This window comes from Nothobranchius furzeri, chromosome 1 (assembly GCF_043380555.1).
Source record: "Nothobranchius furzeri strain GRZ-AD chromosome 1, NfurGRZ-RIMD1, whole genome shotgun sequence".
NCBI lineage: Eukaryota > Metazoa > Chordata > Actinopteri > Cyprinodontiformes > Nothobranchiidae > Nothobranchius > Nothobranchius furzeri.
The window spans coordinates 25,774,496-25,799,249 of record NC_091741.1 but is presented as its reverse complement, the minus strand read 5'-3'; the positions used below and the strand labels follow the sequence as shown (position 1 = coordinate 25,799,249).

General features: G+C 46.6%; 1 protein-coding gene across 1 annotated transcript in view; it reads right to left on the bottom strand.

Moving 5' to 3' along the window:
- Nucleotides 1–21,575: 21,575 nt before the first annotated feature.
- The window catches only part of efnb1 (ephrin-B1), an 85,751-nt gene continuing 82,572 nt past the window's right edge, over nucleotides 21,576–24,754 (bottom strand). Inside the window, exon 5 of the mRNA XM_015945205.3 lies at nucleotides 21,576–22,169. Coding sequence (XP_015800691.1) covers nucleotides 21,775–22,169 — 395 coding nt within the window. The 3' untranslated portion in view covers nucleotides 21,576–21,774. The remainder of the gene's footprint in view (nucleotides 22,170–24,754) is intronic.

The following is a 24,754-nucleotide window of genomic DNA, read 5'->3' as shown; positions in this document are numbered from 1 at the left end:
TCCTCTGCTGGAGACCGTGGTGCGCTGCTGCGGCGCATTATTCGGTTATTGTTACCGGTACTTGTCTTGCAATGTGAAACGCTTGGTCTCAGATTTTGTACGAAAAATAAAATCCCCCCCCCCAAAATACGACTTGTGTTTTTTTTCTTCATACATTTAATGGCTGATGCAACTCAGGAGCGACTTAATAGTCCTGAAAATACGGTATGTGATAGTGAAAACTTGCTCAAAGCACAATATATTTTTATTACGGAAAAAAACTTAAAAACTTACCGATTTAATCTTTTTTTTTATTCACAGAAAGGTACTTCTCATGAAAAAGCGCCGCAAACCTCCATCTGAACTCCATGCGGTTGATGGGTGTTCCACAGTTAGCTCCGGTTGTAGCTAGATGGCTACATCCATTAGCTCGGCGCCCACCTCCGCGTTAGCTTTGGGTTAGCCAGGGTTAGCTTCAGGTTAGCTTGTAGCTAGCTTGACCGGGTGTCGTCAGTTGATCCCAGCCTTACAGCCCCACCCTCAGCTCCTCCTCTCTTCCCTTTTATGGAATTTTCTGGGCTGGACGGAACCTGTGACACGGTCAAAATGGCGGTGGTGGCCACCTCCCATTTTAGCAGAAAAACTTGTTATTGGAGCCTATGGAATCGAATTGTCCAGTATATATGTCGATGGTTCCAACCCACAGGAGAGGACGGAGAGAGGAGGTAAACAGGGAGTGGATCACAGGGACTGAACTGATGTTTTTGAGCAAAACTGCGGTAAAAATTGCTGTTTGTCCTCTTTATCAAAAATGTACCCCCGGTTTAGATGCGGTGCTCATGCAGGTGTCTCTTTCTGTTCTGACGCTGCGACATGCAATATTTTTCATTTATTAAGCCTACAATTTATTTTTACTCAGTAACAGATATGATTTAAAATGTAGCGAATTACAATTCTTTTTTAAAAACGTACTCAAGTAAAAGTAAACGTACAGATTTTAAAATTGACTTAAAAATAATAAATACACAAAAAAATCTACTCAATTACATTAACATGAGTAAATGTAATTTGTTACTTTCCACCTCTGCCACTAGGCCACTGAGCTTCCAGTCAGGCTTTAGATAACACCACAGCACTGAGACTGCTCTGATTAAGGTATTAAATGATATTCGTCTAAACACGGATTCAGGCAAAACATCTGTCCTGATGATGCTCGATCTCAGTGCAGCTTTCGATACTGTGGACCACAACATTCTTCTTGATAGGCTCATAAACTAGGTGGGACTTTCGGTCACAGTCCATGGTTGGTTCCAATCTCATCTTGAAGACAGGGATTATGTTAAATGGTAAATGCCCTGTATTTGATATAGCACCTTCTAGAATCCTGAAACCCCCCAAGGTGCTTTACAACAAAATCAGTAAGTCACCCATTCACACACATATTCACACCCTGGTGGGGATGAGCTACGATGCAACCACAGCTGCCCTGGGGCGCACTGACAGAAGCGAGGCTGCCATGCACTGATGCCACCGGTCCCTGAGACTACCACCGGCAGACAAGGGGGGTTAAGTGTCTAGACCAAGGACACAATGACAGACTGAGCGGGACTTGAACCTGCAACCTTCACCATGACATGTGGGGTTCGCCAAGGCTTAGTTCTTGGACCACTGCTCTTCAGTCTCTACACACTCCCCCTGGGTCAGATCATAAACAATAACAACATAGTTATTCATAGTTATGCAGATGACACCCAGATCTACCTAGCTCTATCACCGTATCACACGTCGCACACGAGCTACTGGTAGCTCACAATGCACTTGCCTGGAAGCAGCCAATGAGCCGCTCTGCCTGACTAGTAATTAACGAGGAACGTTTAAATTTGATGGCAAGCCTTCCCCGTTTTTCATAATATCTAATCTAAAATTAGCATTTTGTGGAAGTAAAAGAAAAATCTGATTGTTGCACAAATCTTTCAGCAAAGGTGGACTACTGGAAATATGCAGATTAACTGCTCAGGTTGCAGCACGGATCCCATTTCTGATCTCAGCGGCTGCAGCTGCAGGCGGATGAAGACGTGCTTCTAAAGAAGACAAAGTGACGTCAGTTATACAGAACTGGGGTCTCATTTAGCTTGCTTATGCACAAAACGGGGTCGGAAAACTGCGTAAGCAACTTCCCACGCAAGCTTTGGGATTTATTAAAAAAACGTGGCGGAAAAATGTGCGCAACTTTACAGGGACTTTACGGAGTTTTGAATTTTTATGCTCGCGGTTGCCCCCTCAGGCCAAAAGCGTAACGGCAGCTTCAATAGTAGGCTCGTGCACGAGGCGCGCATGCTGTACGTGCACACGCCTTAACGAAAATAACAGCTGAGACAGTCAGCTCCGTGTGTGTGTGTGTGTGTGTGTGTGTGTGTGGCCTGGAGGACAGGGGACAGGAGAACGTGCAGCTAATTAATTAATTAATTAATTAATGTGGTTCTGTACCTTTCTCTTCAGCACAGCCGACAAAGGTTTATGATGGGTCAGTCCTCCTGCATGCTCAGATCGTTCCCTTCCCTTGCTTGAAAAATTGTTCCAAAATGAAAGTTGAACCCACATCTTTTTTATCTGTGAGTTCAATGGATGTTGTAGGGCTGTTGTGGTTGACACGTCTCTACAACATTGCGTGGTCATCGGGGGCAGTTCCTAGGGAGTGGCAGACCGGGGTGGTGGTCCCCATCTTTAAGAAGGGTGACCTGAGGGTGTGTTCCAACTATAGGGGGATCACACTCCTCAGCCTCCCTGGAAAGGTCTACTCCAAGGTACTGGAGAGGAGGGTCCGATCGATAGTTGAATCTCAGATAGAGGAGGAGCAATGTGGTTTTCGTCCTGGCCGTGGAACTGTGGACCAGCTCTATACCCTTGCAAGGGTGATGGAGGGGGCATGGGAGTTTGCCCAACCAATCCACATGTGCTTTGTGGATTTGGAGAAGGCTTATGACCGTGTCCCCAGGGGCACCCTGTGGGGGACGCTCCAGGAGTATGGGGTGGGTGGCTTTCTGTTAAGGGCCATTCAGTCCCTTTACCAGAGGAGCGTGAGTTTGGTCCGCATAGCCGGTAGTAAGTCGGACCTGTTCCCAGTGAGGGTTGGACTCCGCCAGGGCTGCCCTTTGTCACCGGTTCTGTTCATCACATTTATGGACAGAATTTCTAGACGCAGCCGTGGTGTGGAGTGTGTCGAGTTTGGTGGCAGGAGAATCTCGTCTCTGCTTTTTGCGGATGATGTGGTCCTCCTAGCTTCATCCAGCTCTGACCTTCAGCTCTTGCTGGGTAGGTTCGCGGCCGAATGTGAAGCGGCTGGGATGAGGATCAGCACCTCCAAATCTGAGACCATGGTTCTCGACCGGAAAAGGGTGGCTTGCCACCTCCGGGTCGGGGGAGAGGTCCTACCTCAAGTGGAGGAGTTTAAGTATCTCGGGGTCTTGTTCACGAGTGAGGGTAGGAGGGATCGGGAGATCGACAGGCGGATTGGTTCGGCGTCTGCAGTGATGCGGACGCTGAGCCGATCTGTCGTGGGGAAGAGGGAGCTGAGCCAGAAAGCCAGGCTCTCGATTTACCGGTCGATCTACGTCCCAATCCTCACCTATGGTCATGAGCTTTGGGTAATGACCGAAAGAACGAGATCGCGGATACAAGCGGCCGAAATGAGTTTCCTCCGTAGGGTGGCCGGGCTCAGCCTTAGAGATAGGGTGAGGAGCTCGGACATTCGGGAAGGACTCGGAGTAGAACCGCTGCTCCTCCGGATCGAAAGGAGCCAGTTGAGGTGGTTTGGGCATCTGGTCAGGATGCCTCCTGGACGCCTCCCTGGGGAGGTGTTTCGGGCATGTCCTGCCGGCAGAAGGCCCCCGGGTCGACCCAGGACACGTTGGAGAAGTTACATCTCCAATCTGGTCCGGGAACGCCTTGGGGTCCTGCCGGAGGAGCTGGTGGACAAGGCCGGGGAGAGGACGGCCTGGAGCTCCCTAGTTGGGATGCTGCCCCCGCGACCCGGACCCGGACCCGGATAAGCGGAGGAAGACGAGAGACGAGAGAGACGAGAGTTCAATGCCGTTCGGCGAGTCTCAAATAAAAATGTGGGCATCTTACTGTAAAAAATATACCATTAATGTAAAAAATAAACTCTAAATAAACTATGTTCACATCCAGAATTCAACTCGGGTCTTCTGCATGAAAGTCCGACATTTTACCAGGCAAGCTAACGCACCAGTGACATCACTTGTATCTGCAGCATTTAAGAACGGTTCGGAGGGCGATGCCTGAGCGTGAACGCGCATGAAGCAGCCTGCTCGACCCCAGCAGCTCTCTTTTTCTGTGACTTTACAGAAAAACAGGCAATCACAATAAAAATGCCAGGGCTCATTCTACAGGACCAGGGCACTGCAGGAGAACGTATGAAGAAGACATTTATTATTTCTATACATGTTTTGGCTGTCAGACTTCCATAATGCCCCTTTAAGTTGACTCAAAATCTGGTTTACGCACATGTTGGACATGGAGAGCACCTGCAGTGCTGCTGCTGAGAGGGATAAAATTATGAATTCCAGCAGCATCACCACTTGTCCTGCTTCGTTTTCACACAGAACAAGCATTTTTTTTAAATAATTAATTTCATGTTTTGTTTTGTTTTTTCTTTCCAAGCTGAGTCAAATTCAACTTCGTTATCATTTTTGGACTTGAGGCTCCTTTGGGAATAAAGAAGTTTATCTGAATCTGAAATATCTGAAATTATCAATCATTTCTGAATTTTCATTATTATTAGGCCCGAGCAGCGAAAGCGCTGCGAAGGCCTCTTGTTTTTGCTCTGATTATTATTAGGCCCGAGCAGCGAAAGCGCTGCGAAGGCCTCTTGTTTTTGCTCTGATTATTATTATTTTTTGTTATTCCGTGCCCCCTTTGAACAGCTTTTTGGGGACCTTAACATACCCCAAAACTCACAATATTTTGCACACTTGTCAGGCCTGGTGAAAAATTTGATATTTTAAAGGTACCAAAAAAATCGCAAAGAAAATGGCTGAACAGCGCCCCCTACAAAGTGAAAAAAACCCCTCTCCATAAAGCTTAGTTTATCGTACAGTTATGAAATTTGGTACACTTGTAGTACTCAACAGTCCGCACAGAAAAGTCTCTTGCAACCATGGTCAATATCAAACAGGAAGTCGGCCATTTTGGGTTGAAATGGCGATTTTTTGCCGTTTTTGCCGTTTTTAGGGTCCGTTTCTGATTGGATTGCTCGATCATTTTTCGCACGATCGTCTCAAAAATTGTGTAAAATTGCTCAGAAGGGATGGGCGAACAAAATGAGATAAGGATTCTGAGTTTTCGTATATGTTGAAGGGGCGGAGCCAGGCCTCGAAGTTTGACTACTCGCCAAAAATATTTAAATTGCTATAACTTCATAACTGAATGGAATAGAGTTACCAAACTTTCTGTGGTCATTCGTCATCCACCCACAAAGTAAATTGAATGGTCGGATGATGACATCACACAAGCCCCGCCCCCTCAGGACCAAAAAGATCAAGTTTTACTGTGAAAGGTCCCAAATTGCCCCATTTCACTTAATCACCACAAATTTGTAGCTGGTAACTCAAGACAAGTGGGGGTTGCTTGGCGTCACTTTATGGGAGTTTTCGGCAGAGGGCGGGGCTGTGGCGGCGCGGCGAATTCAGGCGTACCGCCTTGGCCTTACGTTTGCCTCCCATTTCGTCATTTCCAAAGATATCGTCACGAAACTTCTTGTGAGTGATCCTAGTCCGGCCCCCCAAAAGATCTGATGTGAACATCTGGTGGGCGTGGCCTATTTTCTGAAATAGCGCCCCCTAGGACCATTAAAACTGTCAGCCCCAAGCCATGCTTTGACTGAGGATTACGAAATTTGGTACACTAATGTGGTGTCTCAGGACCTACAAAAAAGTCTCTTGAAGCCAAGTGCAAAGTCGCACAGGAAGTCGGCCATTTTGGTCCAAGTACGCGATTTAGTGGTTTTCGCACACGTTGTTTGGAGAGTGATGCTCCGTCGCCCTTTTCACCAATCTCCTTCAAACTTCTGCTATATAATCTTAAGACATAGGGGAAAAAATTCAACCGTCGGATTTTTCAAAAGTTGAAAGGTGTGGGCGTGGCTAAGCCTCAAACTTTGACCTGCCGCCACGCCACTCTTTTTTTCACAGCTCCCTACTGGACTCCTTTTACCTAATCACCAGGATTCTGTGGGAAACAGCAGTAGACAACTTGAGGTTACTTGGTCTCCAGTACTGGCAGGTTTTGAAAAAAGGCGGGGCTTTGGGAGCATGGCGAAAATCGCCATCACGCCATGGAAATACGTTTGCCTCTCATTTCTTCAGTTATCGTGATATCGCTCCGACACTTCTGGTGAGTGATCCTAGTCTGACCCCCAAGAGAAATAGACAGCTGAAGTTTGTGGGCGTGGCCTATTCTCTTAAATAGCGCCCCCAAGGACCATTTAAACTAATAGCCCCAAGCCAAGCTTTGACTGAGGATTACGAAATTTGGTACACTAATGTGGTGTCTCAGTACCTACAAAAAAGTCTCTTGGAGCCAAGTGCAAAGTCGCACAGGAAGTCGGCCATTTTGGTCCACGTACGCGATTTAGTGGTTTTCGCACACGTTGTTTGGAGAGTGATGCTTCGTCGCCCTTTTCACCAATCTCCTTCAAACTTCTGCTATATACTCTTAAGACATAGGGGAAAAAATTCAACCGTCGGATTTTTCAAAAGTTGAAAGGTGTGGGCGTGCCTAAGCCTCAAACGTTGACCTGTCGCCACGCCACTCTTTTTTTCACAGCTCCCTACTGGACTCCTTTTACCCAATCACCAGGATTCTGTGGGAAACAGCAGTAGACAGCTTGAGGTTACTTAGTCTCCAGTACTGGCAGGTTTTGAAAAAAGGCGGGGCTTTGGGAGCATGGCGAAAATCGCCATCACGCCATGGAAATACGTTTGCCTCTCATTTCTTCAGTTATCGTGATATCGCTACGAAACTTCTGGTGAGTGATCCTAGTCTGACCCCCAAGAGAAATAGACAGCTGAAGTTTGTGGGCGTGGCCTATTCTCTTAAATAGCGCCCCCTAGGACCATTTAAACTAATAGCCCCAAGCCATGCTTTGACTGAGGATTACGAAATTTGGTACACTAATGTGGTGTCTCAGGACCTACAAAAAAGCCTCTTGGAGCCAAGCGCAAAGTCGCACAGGAAGTCGGCCATTTTGGTCCAAGTACGCGATTTAGTGGTTTTCGCACACGTTGTTTGGAGAGTGATGCTCCGTCGCCCTTTTCACCAATCACTTTCAAACTTCTGCTGTATACTCTTAAGACGTAGGGTAAAAAATTCAACCGTCGGATTTTTCAAAAGTTGAAAGGTGTGGGCGTGGCTAAGCCTCAAACTTTGACCTTTCGCCATTACTTTACTTGACTTAATAACTCCCATGAGCATGATCAGATCTTTTTCAAACTTTGTCTGTGTGATAATTGACCATATCTGTAAAAAATGACAATGTGGACAGCTGACATCACCTAAGCCCCGCCCCCTGACTACAGGAATTCTATTTTTTTATGCTGAAATGCCCATATTTGTCCCCTCTAATTTAGTCAACAAGTCACCAAGGTCATGCACTGTCTTCATGATGCTGTATTGACCATTCAGATCTGATAGCTTTCCAGAAAGGGAGGGGCTTTGATGCCTTGGTGAATTCTGGCGTAACGCCGTAACCTTACAAATCATTTTAATGGTGAGCTCAGAGGGGATGCTGAGTCAGGGTGAGGTGCGGACTAGGAGGCCATTCGCGGATTCTAGTGTCGGGGTGGTTGACGTTTCTGTTCTGCCAGACGTGCCTTGGTGCCCCGGGCTGCCGGTCAGGCCGGAGCGGCGCGGAGCTGCGAGGGCCGAACGACGCTGCTTGCAGCTTTAATTAGGCCCGAGCAGCGAAAGCGCTGCGAAGGCCTCTTGTTTTTGCTCTGATTATTATTATTTTTTGTTATTCCGTGCCCCCTTTGAACGGCTTTTTGGGGACCTTAACATACCCCAAAACTCACAATATTTTGCAAACTTCTCAGGCCTGGTGAAAAATTTGATATTTTAAAGGTCCCAAAAAAATCGCAAAGAAAATGGCTGAACAGCGCCCCCTACAAAGTGAAAAAAAACCCTCTCCATAAAGCTTAGTTTATCGTACAGTTATGAAATTTGGTACACTTGTAGAACTCAACAGTCCGCACAGAAAAGTCTCTTGCAAGCATGGTCAATATCAAACAGGAAGTCGGCCATTTTGGGTTGAAATGGCGATTTTTAGCCGTTTTTGCCGTTTTTAGGGTCCGTTTCTGATTGGATTGCTCGATCATTTTTCGCACGATCGTCTCAAAACTTGTGTAAAATTGCTCAGAAGGAATGGGCGAACAAAATGAGACAAGGATTCTGAGTTTTCGTATATGTTGAAGGGGCGGGGCCAGGCCTCGAAGTTTGACTACTCGCCAAAAAATTTAAAATTGCTATAACTTAATAACTGAAAGGAATAGAATTACCAAACTTTCTGTGGTCATTCGTCATCCAGCCACAAAGTAAATTGAATGGTCGGATGATGACATCACACAAGCCCCGCCCCCTCAGGACCAAAAAGGTCAAGTTTTACTGTGAAAGGTCCCAAATTGCCCCATTTCACTTAATCACCACAAACTTGTAGCTGGTAACTCAAGACAAGTGGAGGTTGCTTGGCGTCACTTTATGGGAGTTTTCGGCAGAAGGCGGGGCTGTGGCGGCGCGGCGAAGTCAGGCGTACCGCCATGGCCTTACGTTTGCCTTCCATTTCGTCATTTCTAAAGATATCGTCACGAAACTTGTTGTGAGTGATCCTAGTCCGGCCCCTCAAAAGATCTGATGTGAACATCCGGTGGGCGTGGCCTATTTTCTGAAATAGGGCCCCCTAGGACCATTAAAACTGTCAGCCCCAAGCCATGCTTTGACTGAGGAGTACGAAATTTGGTACACTAATGTGGTGTCTCAGGACCTACAAAAAAGTCTCTTGGAGCCAAGTGCAAAGTTGCACAGGAAGTCGGCCATTTTGGTCCAAGTACGCAATTTAGTGGTTTTCGCACACGTTGTTTGGAGAGTGATGCTCCGTCGCCATTTTCACCAATCTGCTTCAAACTTCTGCCATCTGCTCTTAAGACATAGAGGAAAAAATTCAACCGTCGGATTTTTCAAAAGTTGAAAGGTGTGGGCGTGGCTAAGCCTCAAACTTTGACCTGTCGCCGCACCACTCTTTTTTTCACAGCTCCCTACTGGACTCCTTTTACCCAATCAGCAGGAGTCTCTGGCAAATAGCAGTAGACAACTTGAGGTCACTTGGTATCCAGTACTGGAAGGTTTCAAAAAAAGGCAGGGCTTTGGGAGCATGGCGAAAATCGCCATCACGCCATGGAAATACGTTTGCCTCTCATTTCTTCATTTATCGTGATATCGTTACGAAACTTCTGGTGAGTGATCCTAGTCTGACCACAAAGAGACATAGACAGCTGAAATATGTGGGCGTGGCCTAATTTCTGAAATAGCGCCCCCTAGGACCATTTAAACTAATAGCCCCAAGCCATGCTTTGACTGAGGATTACGAAATTTGGTACACTAATGTGGTGTCCCAGGACCTACAAAAAAGTCTCTTGGAGCCAATCACAAAATTGCACAGGAAGTCGGCCATTTTGGTCCAAGTACGCGATTTAGTGGTTTTCGCACACGTTGTTTGGAGAGTGATGCTCCGTCGCCCTTTTCACCAATCGCCTTCAAACTTCTGCTGTATACTCTTAAGGCATAGGGGAAAAAATTCAACCGTCGGATTTTTCAAAAGTTGAAAGGTGTGGGCGTGGCTAAGCCTCAAACTTTGACCTGTCGCCGCGCCACTCTTTTTTTCACAGCTCCCTACTGGACTCCTTTTACCCAATCGGCAGGAGTCTCTGGCAAATAGCAGTAGACAACTTGAGGTCACTTGGTATCCAGTACTGGAAGGTTTCAAAAAAAGGCGGGGCTTTGGGAGCATGTCGAAAATCGCCATCACGCCATGGAAATACGTTTGCCTCTCATTTCTTCATTTATCGTGATATTGTTACGAAACTTCTGGTGAGTGATCCTAGTCTGACCCCAAAGAGACATAGACACCTGAAATATGTGGGCGTGGCCTAATTTCTGAAATAGCGCCCCCTAGGACCATTTAATTTATTAGCCCCAAGCCATGCTTTCACTGAGGATTACGAAATTTGGTACACTAATGTGGTGTCCCAGGACCTACAAAAAAGTCTCTTGGAGCCAAGCACAAAATTGCACAGGAAGTCGGCCATTTTGGTCCAAGTACGCGATTTAGTGGTTTTCGCACACGTTGTTTGGAGAGTGATGCTCCTTCGCCCTTTTTACCAATCGCCTTCAAACTTCTGCTATATACTCTTAAGGCATAGGGGAAAAAAGTCAACCGTCGGATTTTTCAAAAGTTGAAAGGTGTAGGCGTGGCTAAGCCTCAAACTTTGACCTTTCGCCATTACTTGACTTAATAACTCCCATGTGCATGATCAGATCTTTTTCGAACTTTGTCTGTGTGATCATTGACCATATCTGTAAACAATGACAATGTGGACAGCTGACATCATCTAAGCCCCGCCCCCTGACTAAAGGAAGTTATTATTTTATGCTGAAATGCCCATATTTGTCCCCTCTAATTTAGTCAACATGACACCTAGGTCATGCACTGTCTTCATGATGCTGTAATGGCCATTCAAATCTGATAGCTTTCCAGAAAGGGAGGGGCTTTAATGCCATGGCGAATTCTGGCGTAACGCCGTAACCTTACAATTCAATTTAATGGTGAGCTCAGAGGGGATGCTTAGTCAGGGTGAGGTGCGGACTAGGAGGCCATTTGCTGTTTCCGGTGACGGGATGATTGACGTTTCTGTTCTGCCAGACATGCCCTGGTGCCCCGGGCTGCCGGCCAGGCCGGAGCGGCGCGGAGCTGCGAGGGCCGAACGACGCTGCTTGCAGCTTTAATTATTTTTTGTTATTCCGTGCCCCCTTTGAACAGCTTTTTGGGGACCTTAACATACCCCAAAACTCACAATATTTTGCACACTTGTCAGGCCTGGTGAAAAATTTGATATTTTAAAGGTCCCAAAAAAATCGCAAAGAAAATGGCTGAACAGCGCCCCCTACAAAGTGAAAAAAACCCCTCTCCATAAAGCTTAGTTTATCGTACAGTTATGAAATTTGGTACACTTGTAGTACTCAACAGTCCGCACAGAAAAGTCTCTTGCAACCATGGTCAATATCAAACAGGAAGTCGGCCATTTTGGGTTGAAATGGCGATTTTTTGCCGTTTTTGCCGTTTTTAGGGTCCGTTTCTGATTGGATTGCTCGATCATTTTTCGCACGATCGTCTCAAAAATTGTGTAAAATTGCTCAGAAGGGATGGGCGAACAAAATGAGATAAGGATTCTGAGTTTTCGTATATGCTGAAGGGGCGGAGCCAGGCCTCGAAGTTTGACTACTCGCCAAAAATATTTAAATTGCTATAACTTCATAACTGAATGGAATAGAGTTACCAAACTTTCTGTGGTCATTCGTCATCCACCCACAAAGTAAATTGAAAGGTCGGATGATGACATCACACAAGCCCCGCCCCCTCAGGACCAAAAAGATCAAGTTTTACTGTGAAAGGTCCCAAATTGCCCCATTTCACTTAATCACCACAAATTTGTAGCTGGTAACTCAAGACAAGTGGGGGTTGCTTGGCGTCACTTTATGGGAGTTTTCGGCAGAGGGCGGGGCTGTGGCGGCGCGGCGAATTCAGGCGTACCGCCTTGGCCTTACGTTTGCCTCCCATTTCGTCATTTCCAAAGATATCGTCACGAAACTTCTTGTGAGATATCCTAGTCCGGCCCCCCAAAAGATCTGATGTGAACATCTGGTGGGCGTGGCCTATTTTCTGAAATAGCGCCCCCTAGGACCATTAAAACTGTCAGCCCCAAGCCATGCTTTGACTGAGGATTACGAAATTTGGTACACTAATGTGGTGTCTCAGGACCTACAAAAAAGTCTCTTGAAGCCAAGTGCAAAGTCGCACAGGAAGTCGGCCATTTTGGTCCAAGTGCGCGATTTAGTGGTTTTCACACACGTTGTTTGGAGAGTGATACTCCGTCGCCCTTTTCACCAATCACTTTCAAACTTCTGCTATATAGTCTTAAGACATAGAGGAAAAAATTCAACCGTCGGATTTTAAATAAGTATAAAGGTGTGGGCGTGGCTAAGCCTCAAACTTTGACCTTTCGCCACGCCACTCTTTTTTTCACAGCTCCTTATTGGACTCCTTTTACCCAATCACCAGGAATCTCTGGTAAATAGCAGCAGGCAAGTTGAGGTCACTTGGTCTCCAGTACTGGAAGGTTTTGCAAAAAGGCGGGGCTTTGGGAGCATGGCGAAATTCGCCATCACGCCATGGAAATACGTTTGCCTCTCATTTCTTCATTTATCGTGATATCACCTCGACCATTGTTGTGAGTGATCCTAGTCTGACCCCCAATAGAAAAGGTCAGCTTAAGTTTGTGGGCGTGGCCTATTTTCTGTATTAGCGCCCCCTAGGACCATTAAAACTGTCAGCCCCAAGCCATGCTTTGACTGAGGATTACGAAATTTGGTACACTAATGTGGTGTCTCAGGACCTACAAAAAAGTCTCTTGGAGCCAAGTGCAAAGTCGCACAGGAAGTCGGCCATTTTGGTCCAAGTGCGCGATTTAGTGGTTTTCACACACGTTGTTTGGAGAGTGATGCTCCGTCGCCCTTTTCACCAATCGCCTTCAAGCTTCTGCTATATACTCTTAAGACATAGAGGAAAAAATTCAACCGTCGGATTTTAAATAAGTATAAAGGTGTGGGCGTGGCTAAGCCTCAAACTTTGACCTTTCGCCACGCCACTCTTTTTTTCACAGCTCCCTATTGGATTCCTTTTACCCAATCACCTGGAATCTCTGGTAAATAGCAGCTGACAAGTTGAGGTCACTTGGTCTACAGTACTGGCAGGTTTTGAAAAAAGGCGGGGCTTTGGGAGCATGGCGAAATTCGCCATCACGCCATGGCAATACGTTTGCCTCTCATTTCTTCAATTATCGTGACATCGCCACAAAATGTCTGGTGAGTGATCCTAGTCTGACCCCCAATAGAAATGGGCATCTGAGATTTGTGGGCGTGGCCTATATTCTGAAATAGCGCCCCCTAGGACCATTAAAACTGTCAGCCCCAAGACAAGGTTTGACTGAGGATTACGAAAATTGGTACACTCATGTAGGGTCTCTGGCCCTACAAAAAAGTCTCTTGGAGCCAGGCGCAATTTCGCACAGGAGGTCGGCCATTTTGGTCCAAGTACTCGATTTAGTGGTTTTCGCACACGTTGTTTGGACATTGATGGCCCGTTGCCCTTTACACCGATCACCTTCAAACTTATGCTATGTACTTTTAAGTCAAAGGGGAAAAAATTCAACCGTCGGATTTTAAATAAGTATAAAGGTGTGGGCGTGGCTAAGCCTCAAACTTTGACCTTTCGCCATGACATTACTTGACTTAATAACGCCCATGTGCATGATCAGATCTAATTCAAACTTTGTCTGTGTGATCACTGACCACATCTCAAGACAACGACAATGTGGACAGCTGACATCACCTAAGCCCCGCCCCCTGACAACAGGAAGTCTATTGTTTTATGGTGAAATGCCCATATTTGTCCCCTCTAATTTAATGAAAATGACACTCAGGTCATACAGTGTCTTCATGATGTTTTAAAGACCATTCAGATCTGATAGCTTTCCAGAAAGGGAGGGGCTTTGATGCCATGGTGAATGCTGGCGTGACGCCATGACCTTACATTTGACTGTAACTTCCACAAACGGCCTCCGATTTGCCCGAAACTGAATATGGCAATGAACAATCATGCCCTTTAGCCAATGAGGCACAAACGGTTGGTGAATGTTATATAATGTCACCAAAGCTGACCTCAATGGGACTTTTCTGTAGTTGGTCACAGCGCCACCTAGATAACGTTATCCTTCGATAACTTTAAAAAACATGGTCAGAATAGCATTAAAGTTGGTCACTGTCATCACACCACCAGTGTGGTAAAGATAGAGGATTCCCTAGTGGTGAGACATAAAATATAATGGTGGGCTCAAAGGGGATGCTGAGTCAGGGTGAGTTGCGGACAAGGTGGCCGTTAGCAGTTTCTGGTGTTGGGGTGGTCGACGTTTGTGTTCTGCGGACGTGCCCTGGTGCCCCGGGCTGCCGGCCAGGCCGGAGCGGCGCGGAGCTGCGAGGGCCGAACGACGCTGCTTGCAGCTTTAATTCAGATTTTTTTCCCTCGTCTTTCTGAAGCATCTTCACTGTTGTGATCCTCAGATATCTGTCAGGAAGCAGCAACACTACTTCAAAACAAGTAGGAGATCAACTCCCGTGCCTCTAGAGAAATAAAGGACCATTAGGCCACTTAAACATATAAATATGTGTGTATGTGTTTTCAGAGGTGACTCTTTCAAAATGTTAAACGTGAAGGACAGTTTGAGTGAAAGGAAGGAAATGAAAGAGACAGAAGGAACCAAAGCTTCGAGGCATGATACTGTAATTGGAAAATTGTGCAAATGCATTTTGGAGTCATGTTATATAAATGGCTAGCAGAGATAATGTCTGAGATTGGCAGCACGGCCTAATTGAGAGCAGGAGATGGAGGAGGAGAGGAGTGGTAATGCTAAAGGGGCAAATGAAGTGTGGATTTTAAATTGGGTGGAGGAAATGTGGATGGAAACGGGATGTTTTCTGAGTGGGAGGGAAGCATGGTGAGCTGTTTCTCTTCAAAAGGAAAAAAGAGGTTAGGAAGGGAGGAAAAAAAGGAAAGTGAAATAATTCCCATTTTCGTGGGCTCCACACCTGTGACCCGGCAGCTAAGGCTGTTTCTCCACCGAGTGTGTGCATTCTCTCTTTTTCTCTCCACGTCTTTTCGGTTCTCTCCGTCTCCGTATGATTGATGAGTTGTGGTCAGACCTGGATCCCTGCCACAACCCGGGCCTGATCAGGCATGTTCAGGTCATAACAATGCCATCAATATGTGCCTGACGGCTGCGCGCGCGCGTGTGTGTGTGTGTGTGTGTGTGTGTGTGTGTGTGTGTGTGTGTGTGTGTGTGTGTGTGTGCTTGTAATGAAGCATAAAGTTGAGAGATTCCAGAGAGAGACACTTATTTGGAATTTCCGTTTCCTGCTCCTCTGATGGGATTAAAGCAGCACTGGTTGGACGGAGCACCACCACCACCAGACAGGAATCACATTCATTAGCCTCTTTTCATGAGTGATCTACAGTATGTCACCGTTTAACTAATGAACTCCTTTCTTGTGGGCTCTCTATACCCGGTTTCCATGTCTTTATGCCATCTCAGGTTTCTGAGATTGACCAAAAAAATCTGCCTGATATTTGATGAGCAGCACGTGACGAAGGGCATTAGGAGGCCTGCATTATTTATGAATGGCGAGGGATGCATTAAATCATTAAATATGCATGCGTGCATTACACGAGAAAGAACATGTCCCATTGCATGTCGTATTGATTCTGGTGTGAGTTACTATTCTCTCAGATGGGCTTTTTTCTCCCTTTTTTGAAAAACATTAGGAGATCGAGAGCCAAATGACTAAAGAGTCGTATTGACAGACTTGCTCCCTGGACGCCTGGTCGCAGCTGAGAAGTTGCAGAGTGTAAACTTACTTGCTTAGGAGAGATCAGAAGCGGTGTGTGCACATGCAGCAGATTTTGTGTGGGAGCCTGGAGTGTGAAATAACTTAAGGGGGAAACTTGTGCCAGCTACCGCCGGCAAAAAGAAATCAAACCAGTGTTCTTAAATTCTTTCCCTCATCTGGTCAGCCAGATCGCTTTACCTCTCCAACCTTATTTTTCCATTTGTGGCTTCACAGGCTGTGCTGGCCTCGTCAAAACAGAGAACTGTGTCATGCAGTCGGAGATAATGGGCAACCTGTTGGTGGTCGAGTGAAGAAACACCTCAATGAACATTTCAACCCGGGAAAGGAGCCTCTCATCTCTGCAACAGTGCATTTACTCAAGTTTAACACCATAAGTGGGATATTTACTTTGTCCAGAGTCTGATGGATTAAAACAAACAGCTATGATGCTCCTGTTCTGAGATGCAGAAGCTTGCTGCAGAGATGGGCTGAAAACCGCAGGATTACCCATTATTATTAATGATATGCACACACCTTGCTTCTGATTGGCTAACAGAACGCGATCAGTCATGTTCCAAAGTCACTATCATCAAGACAATCTCTGCTCTCTGTTCTTGCAGCATCAAAACATTTAAAAAGTCTTCCTGTGAGCAGGCGTGAGTCAACATGGGCGAGGCCATGAATGCTGATTCGCAGTGTGACATAGATGTGTGAAGATTTCAAAATCTCAGCTTTCACCGTTGATTTTCTATCAGAAGCTAATGCAGGAGATAGATGTAGAAGACAGTTTTCATGTTCAGCCTGCATGAAAAACTCATAAATAATAACACAAGATGTATTTTTTTTTCAGTGAACCACACCTTTAAACCTTTTCCATTTTAAAACTTGAACACTAGAGGGGAAAGGCTTCCTTGGAAGTTCACTCCTCCATTAGTATTCATGCTCTCGTATAAAAATGTTAAATCAATCCCGAGTCACCACAAACTGCTGGCAGCTGTTGCTTTCCCAGGTGAGTTGTTTCAGCTATGAAGATGTGATCCATCATGTTTCAGAGGGAGAAAAATCCGGAGAGAACAATGTGGAGCGCTAAGAATGTGCGTCACACTAACAGGCTGTAAATTTGAAGACTTGCTGCTGCTACTGTCCTCTTTAAACCCCAATTAGTAATTTATGGCATACGTTTTAGTTCATCTAAGCTACGATTTATGTTTTTTAAGTTTTGATGTATAAACTGTGCAGTAATTTGGGAAACCATGGTAACCACACAGCCAGTTTAGGGATTAGGCCACAGACAAACAGTCGCTGTGCAGCAATTATAGAACTGAAAAGTTCTGAAGTGTAAACAGCAGGAGGGTCTGAGGGTCACCGGTGAAATGTGTGTGTTTGCATTGTTTTATGCAGGAGATGCAAAAGCTTAAAAGATCCTTCATTTCCAGTTGGGGAGGGAAAAGTCTGAGTCTGCGGGCGTGCACGCTGCAGCCGTCACAGACTCACACGCTGTTACAAAACAGAAATTAAAACTGCAATTATGTAAAAATGTTAAAAAAAATCTGATTTCAGACATAAAAGACCAACTTGTTGTCATGTTTGAATTTTAATGATGTTTCTGAGATGTAAAGCCTAGAAGAGGACTGGGCTCTCACTCGGTTTTGCTCACTTTGCCCACATCTTCTGATGTGTTGCTAATGAACGCCACAGCACACCCTTCATTGGGCCTTTCCAACAGAAGGAAAAGGGAAGCAGCTTTCACTCGTTTGTATTCTGGGATGCCAAAACAAAATGACAGATAGAATAAAGCTGCCATCACATACAGTATCTGAGTGAGGGGAAGGTTTTAATACATCCACGGTGTGATGCAGATCTGTGGAGGCGTCTCGGGACCGGGCCAGGAATCCAGAGGCACGTCTACCTGCCCTGGGGCACAGACAGCGAGGGGGGAGGGCAGTTAGTGAAGCCACAGGCACATAATGTCTCCTATTGCCCTGACTTTATTTTCTCTCCTGCCATCAGCCTCTTCTCTCGCCCACTCTGTCTCTCCTCACATCATCATCAACAGGAGAGCCGTGCCCACAAACACTGATGTGTTTGTCAGAGAAAATGCCCACTCACTTTAATAGCATTTCATGCCATCTCTGCTTTCACCAAGGACTTGGCGTTTGTTCCTGGGTCGCTCAAGAGCAGGCTGTAATTTCAGACAAACACAATGGAAATGCCGAGTGCGGCCAATCGGATTTAATCAAGTGTGAAGAAATGTAATTTTGGAGGACACCGGGTCAGAGCCGGTTGATACGGCTATTAGCTGCTATGCAAAAAGGCGTGTCCACATTCCCAAAACATGAATTTATGAAGCCTGTTTGTGATTTCAATCTGACTAATGTATCAGAACAAACCCATCTGTGCATCACTGACCCCCCGAGGTGAGAGTTTGGGGGTGAAGGAGTTGGGTGAGAGCGTGGGCGGCCGGTTGGAGCTCCCACCATGTGCTTAGGGAGGCTGTCGAGTTGGGAAATGAAGCAACGATCATAAATCCTCAAGCACACACACACACACACACAAAAGATCACATCAGACCAAGTTCCATGGGAAAAATTTTTATTTATCAATATGCTGTAGTTTCCAAACTGGTGGAACGTTGTTTCCGTAGTAGCTGGTGCCAACAGGTTACGCTGAGAAGCGGCGAATAAGTGAACAAAAGAAATAAAAGAGCCAAAAACTTGACAGCTGTAATTCAAACAAAGGGAAATCAATTCTACAGGATTTGCTTTCACATGCACACTGAGAAAAATATAATACTGTGATGTTGAACAATAGCAGAAATCAAAGTGAGGCTCATACTATGGGCGACCAACATCCTTGTGCTAAATTAGGAAGGGAGGGATGACAAAAGAGAGGGGGTGGAGGGAGAGGAGAAGAGAGAGCATCTTTAAAACAAAGACCGCCTGGGAGATAATGAGTGGTGTAAACCAGATGATTTATTGGAGAGCACGTACGGTCACACTTTCATCCCTGGCCTCTTTATTTCTGCTCCTCTTCCTCTCCCCATCTGGCTCCGTGGACTTTATTAAAAACCGAGATACAAATCTTTTTTCGGGACCAGGAGATCTGGAGAAACAGTTTTCATTTGCAGCTACGTGCTGCCTCCCAGCAGCTTCAGTGACCTATCGTCTCAAAGCCGCTTGCTGACAAACGCTTCAGTCCTGCAACTAAAACTCCTGCTGATTGGAAATGTTATGAGAAAAAAGGCTAGATTCAGTTGTTGAAATCACGCGTGGTAATAAAGAACGTTTGACAATACTGGATGCTGCAAAAATGCAAGCTCGTGACTGTAATATTAGGTCTAAAGGAAATAAAATGTCGCTGAGACAAAAAAAAATGCAAGGATTCATACAAAACACACTTAAAAAGACGGCTATTTACAAACATCCTCCATTACAAAAGTCTAATCTTAAATTTTTCTTATGAGCAGTGTTCAGGTGAAATTACAACTTAAATCAGGCTCTATCCATATATTTACATTTCTGCACACACTTCTTTCTTTCCTTTTTACTTTTATTTATTAATTTTCCTCCTCAAAACTTGAACAACATTAAGTGGTCACTAGGATGAATGAACAGGAGATATGGTTGGTGGTAGTTTGGTAATGACTCCCTAAGCTGGTGTAGTTGAACGGACGTGCGGCGATCCGAAACTAAAATGTATGCTCTAGATGTGTTTCACCGAGGGCTGCACGCTGAGTTAAAACGCAGCACCACAAAAACACAAGCAGCTGTTTAGGTTGTTAGCTCCGAGGTTAACGACACCGGAGAGTTTTCCCGGAGTCTCGGAGCTGGGGGGGCTGCCTTTTAACTCAGCGGTGCCTGTCCGAGGAGGACGTTAGTGCTGTTTGTGGCGGCAGATGATCGGTGCCTCTGTCGGTGGATAAACAGGAACAGCCAGTCTGACGTTTGACAGGAGTTAAACCTGGACCCGTCAGTCTCTGTGCGTGTGTGTGTGTGAATGTGTGTGTGTGTGTGCATGCTCATGTTGACGAATGGCTGTCCCTCTATCTGCTCCTGTCTCCTCTCACACACATCATTAGCTGCAGAGCACCTAGTGTGTAGAGCTGCACTCGGATCCACAGAGTGGCCAAACTGCAAGTATAAGCACAAATAAGCACTCACACCCATAAGCAGACCCCCCCCCCCCCACCCCCGGGCCTCCGACACATCACCGCCTCCAGCTGCAGCGAATCCTGACTCGGAGCTGCTGCCCTGGGCCGTGTGATAGGCTGCGGTGTCCTCGCTCACCAGCACCTCGGCTGTGGAATATTCTGCACAGCATTTTTATTCACAGCACAGGATGGGATGAAAATCATGAAAGTGAACGCCGAACCTCCTCCCACACCCCGCCTCACCCTTCACCTCTCCCTACACTCTCTCGCCTCTCAGGTTAAAGCCCAGTCACAGGAACGTTTTCTCCCTTCATCCCCCCGGCTGGTGAGTGTGGGCATGAAGATGGCACATAGATTAGTCACACGCTGGCAGCACCACGGACTGAGCGCTTCACTGACTCATCTACAGACGGCAGCCAATTGGCGTCTGACAATACTGTATCCTAACGTTCACCAGCTTCCCTGTCCAACTCGTATACGGGCATGCACCAGCCAATCGGTGCAAGACACCCAACCCACGCCCACCTAAGGCACCAAACGTACTGTTTGATGCTTAAGCTGTGGCACCAGTGGATAAAACATTCACATACCAACCTGTCTGCTGTCTTATGAAAAAAAACACCCTGAAAACCGATCCGACAATAAGATCTCCAGCCAACTGGAGGAGGGTTTGTTAGATCTTGTCTGTTATCAGCAGATCTGTCTGTCTCACTTCTGTTTTGTGTTTGCTTTAATTTAGAATACAGTATCATAATGTTCCACCACAAAGCCAATAATGTCCCCCCCCCCCCCAACAAAACAGGTCTGGACATGTCCAAACACACGGCGAGGACACACCCTGAATTATACACAAGCAGGTCATAAATACCACAATGATGGTGAAACTCATATCGCAGCCATGGAGGAGGGAGGGTCTTCTCTCTCTCTCACCCACCTATACACACACACTCACACACACACACACACACACACACACACACACCTACACACACTCACACACACACACACACACACACTCACACACACCTTGATGCCTACAGTCCAGGTCAAAGTACGTTTTAAGGAAATAAGTGAGAGTGATGAATGTCATGAGCAGCGAGGAGGTGCGGTGATAATGGGTTCAGCTCTGTACATTGTGCACTTGTAGGAAAAGTCTAACAAAAGTCAACTGCTTTGTGAACTGATTACGGGTTCAAGGAAATCCTCCATCAAAAATGGTAAGTAAGGCAAACATCCGAGGTGCGAAGGGAGAGGAGCGCATCATTTCACACACCGTGTAAGATACCTGAGCTATCTGGAGAGTTTCCTGGCCCCAGCACGGAGCCCTCCACCCGACCGTCACACCCATGCACACGTACATTTTCCTGCTCGCACACAACCTGCAGGCTGCGCAGCGCGGCGTAGCCCTCGTGCTCCTAGAGAGCTAGGATGGTGTGTTTAATTGGGTGTAGCACAGACCGTACTTCAGGGAGCTAAGATAAGTTATATCCTGTCCGTTAACGGGGACAGCGAACCATGACGCTGGAGTTCCATCTGCTGGTTGGTTGCATCGGCTCCGCCCCCTTTTATGTCGGAACACAACGGGGAGAGAGGGTGGGGAGTGAGGGCTGGGGGGAGGAAGGGGGGTGGGGAGTGTCAGACAACCCAAACAAACCGGATAAACCTCTCTCATCAGTCAGCTCCCATCCCCCGCTGGTTACTGGTCAGTGCATGTTTCTCCAGATTTCTGCAGCAGGTGGTAGAAATAACAGGGCCGCGGCGTCCCCCAATGCAAAGGAAAGAGTTCTTCCTAAGATCGTTGAATCGGGCGCTCCTTGTTTGTCCCTCTCCTGGCCGAGCCGCTGGTGGTGCGAGGCGTGTCAGACCTTGTAGTAGATGTTGGCGGGGCTCTGCGGAGGCATCTCCTGGACGATGTAGACTGGATGGCCATAGTCGCCGCTCACCTTCTCGTAGTGAGGGCAGTAGTTGTTCTCTGTCCGCAGCGGAATGATGATGTCACTGGGCTCCGTTCCGGCTGTGCCCCCCGGCAGCTTGGGATTGGACAGCGTGCTGAGCGATAGTGCCGATGGGCGGGCCTGTGAGTGGGTGTTTTTCCTGGCACGCTTGCGCATCTTGATGAGGAGGATGACGAGAAGCAGGATGAGGATGAGGAAGATGATGCAGCCGGCTCCGATGGCGGAGAACACAGCCACCTTGGAGCTGAGGAAGCTGTCGGGGTTTGATGGGGTCTCTGTCTGACCTTGATTCATGGTACCTAGAACGAGAAGCAGAAGGGAAGAGGGCTTAAGGACAGGAAGGTCAGACAAGCCACGCTATCGTAATTCAGACTTCCGCTCAAAGGAGGAAACATCTTTGGAAAATGTTGAAAACTGCTGAAGTTTTCTTCTCCGTTTTTCTAAAGGTGAAACATGTCTGATAAATACTGTTTTTGCTTTTGTTTATGCATCCAGTGAATATTTTCGGACGTACAACTACATCTCACGTTTCAAGATGGCTGCCACGACTGGCTGACTTTAGAAAACAGAAAAATGGTGTCATCTGCTACGAGAGCTTCAGGATAACTTTACCGAACCTTCACGACTGGCGCATGTCTCCATTTCACCGGGCCAGCCTGAAAGGTCCACCTTCCTGGCACGTTTCACGTCATCTGACTTGTGGGCGGGTCTTGCGGTTAACTCGGACTGATTGGTTGTAACTCAGCGGGAAGTGATACCAGAAGACGTTGCTTAAAAACTACGTAGCTGTTTCTAAACTCCAAATGCTGAAAATGAAACAGGAATTCCTCCATAATGTGGTAATTTACTCCAGTTTGGCGCCATGAAAAGCGGCGTTTCTTATGTTCTTTGAACACCGCTTTTTACACCACTCACCCTGTCCCACGAACGGCGTGGCGCAAAGGCGTCCTCGTCTTCTAATAAACTGTGCTTCTTTGCAGAAAAATGTACCTTTACGATTCAGAGTCAACCCAATTAATGGTGTCCAACACAGCTCATCAACAGCAGCAAACAAAATGTATTTGGGTGAGTCAGTATTACAGAAAATGAGCTGAAATCAGATGACGTCGTGGTTTAGTGTGAGTCCCAACACAAACTCAGAGTCTCAACAGATTGCATAAGATCCCGTGTGGGGTGGTGTGTAATGGTATTTTCAGGCTTTGATCAAAGTGGTTAGTTTAAAACCAATGCTAGACGTTGCGTTTGCATCAAGCTGATTTATTTTAAAATCGAGAGCATGAGTGGAAGATTTAGGAATAAAAAAATCCAAATGTTCAGCCTGTTCTCCCTCCTTCAACAACACATCATCGGTTACTGTGTCGTTATTCTCATCATGTGTCTCTTTAGTTAAGATATCAAGGGGACGGCACTCTCCCTCTCTGCCTAACAGCAGAGGAGGGTCCAAGGAAAAATTAATAACGTCCGCAGGGTTCTTGTTTATTAGGAAAATGACATAAAGCACCCCTCCCCCACAGAGTAATTTTCTCTTAAGAGGCTGCAGAACATTAACGGTACGCCCGAGCTGGTGCGCGAGGACTTTACTAAATCAGCTGGGAGCTCATCCCACTTTCTTGTTTGCTCAACATGACTAACAGCCCCGATGATGCAGCCTAAACCAATCAGCGCCGTCGAAATAGCCTCTTAATGAACGCTGTAGTCAACGTGACAGAGCACCGATGGGTGGAGAAGCTGGAGAACATGTCGGGGCTGCGTTTGCGTGGCAGAGGCCAAGTGAGAGATGGAGGACGTGGGAGGGGTGGGGTGGGGGGGTAAATGTGGAGGGCATATCCGAACATCTGATTTTATTTTATCCTTTTGTTTGATGGGTTCAGGATGGGATGGGAAAGAGAATGGCTGGCTCCTTCGGTGACTGAAATCCGAGAAGAACCAAATCTGTTTTCCATGTATGCGTGCAGCTGCTGCCAAAGAACAGCACCCCCCCCCCCTTCTGCCATCACTCTTTTACTGTCCATGACCCCTCCTAACCCCCCCCCCCCCATCTACCTCCACAGGCACACAAAAGCCTCATACTTCAAGACCCTGCCAACCCCACTAATGACCGTGTCTCCGCAACACTGCTGCACACTCTTTTTGCACTTAACCATTTATTGATAAGGGGATAACTGCACCTCCAGCCTTATCACGACCCAACGACACGACTGAAAGCTACCAATTCTAGGCTTTATCGTGAAATCAGAGGCCAAAGGAATTCTGTGCGTTTTGGGCTCTGGAGGGAGCCGGAGAAAGAGCGACTGTCAGAAATCTCATTCCTGAAATATCAGCTCCTCAAACCACAGCAGCTCGCCCTTCATTCCACCCTCACTTGACATAATAACTGATCTAACAGTGGCAGGCTGGTTAAAGAGAGAGAAAAAACTGGTGTATGGAGAAGTGACATTAGAAAATCTTTTTATAGAGCAACTATTGTCAAATAAGCAATTATGGAGAAAGTGTGGCTTATCACACTGGGACAGGCAGAACTGAGTGAACTTGGAGGAAGTTGTGGAGTAAGTCAAAAAGTTACTGCAGAGGAGTGGTCCTACCGGGAAAAAAGAAGCGAAAGCCTCGTGGGAGCCTCGAACGCCTCCTTCAATTATCTCTCCTTATAATCTTGATTCATCTGCAGCTCCCTAATGAGACCTAAGTAGATGTGCGATAAAGCAGCCTGTCTCTGTCTGGAGCCGAGCGCCCTGTGTGACTCAGGGTGAGCTGCGTATGTTTAGGGTGGGGTTTTACATTGTTTCATCCAAACCTTCATTTTAGAGGCTTTCTGTCCGTTTTGCTGTAAAACGCTGGTTTTACAAGTACTTCAACATGTTTTTGAGCACCCTGCAATAAAAGAGGA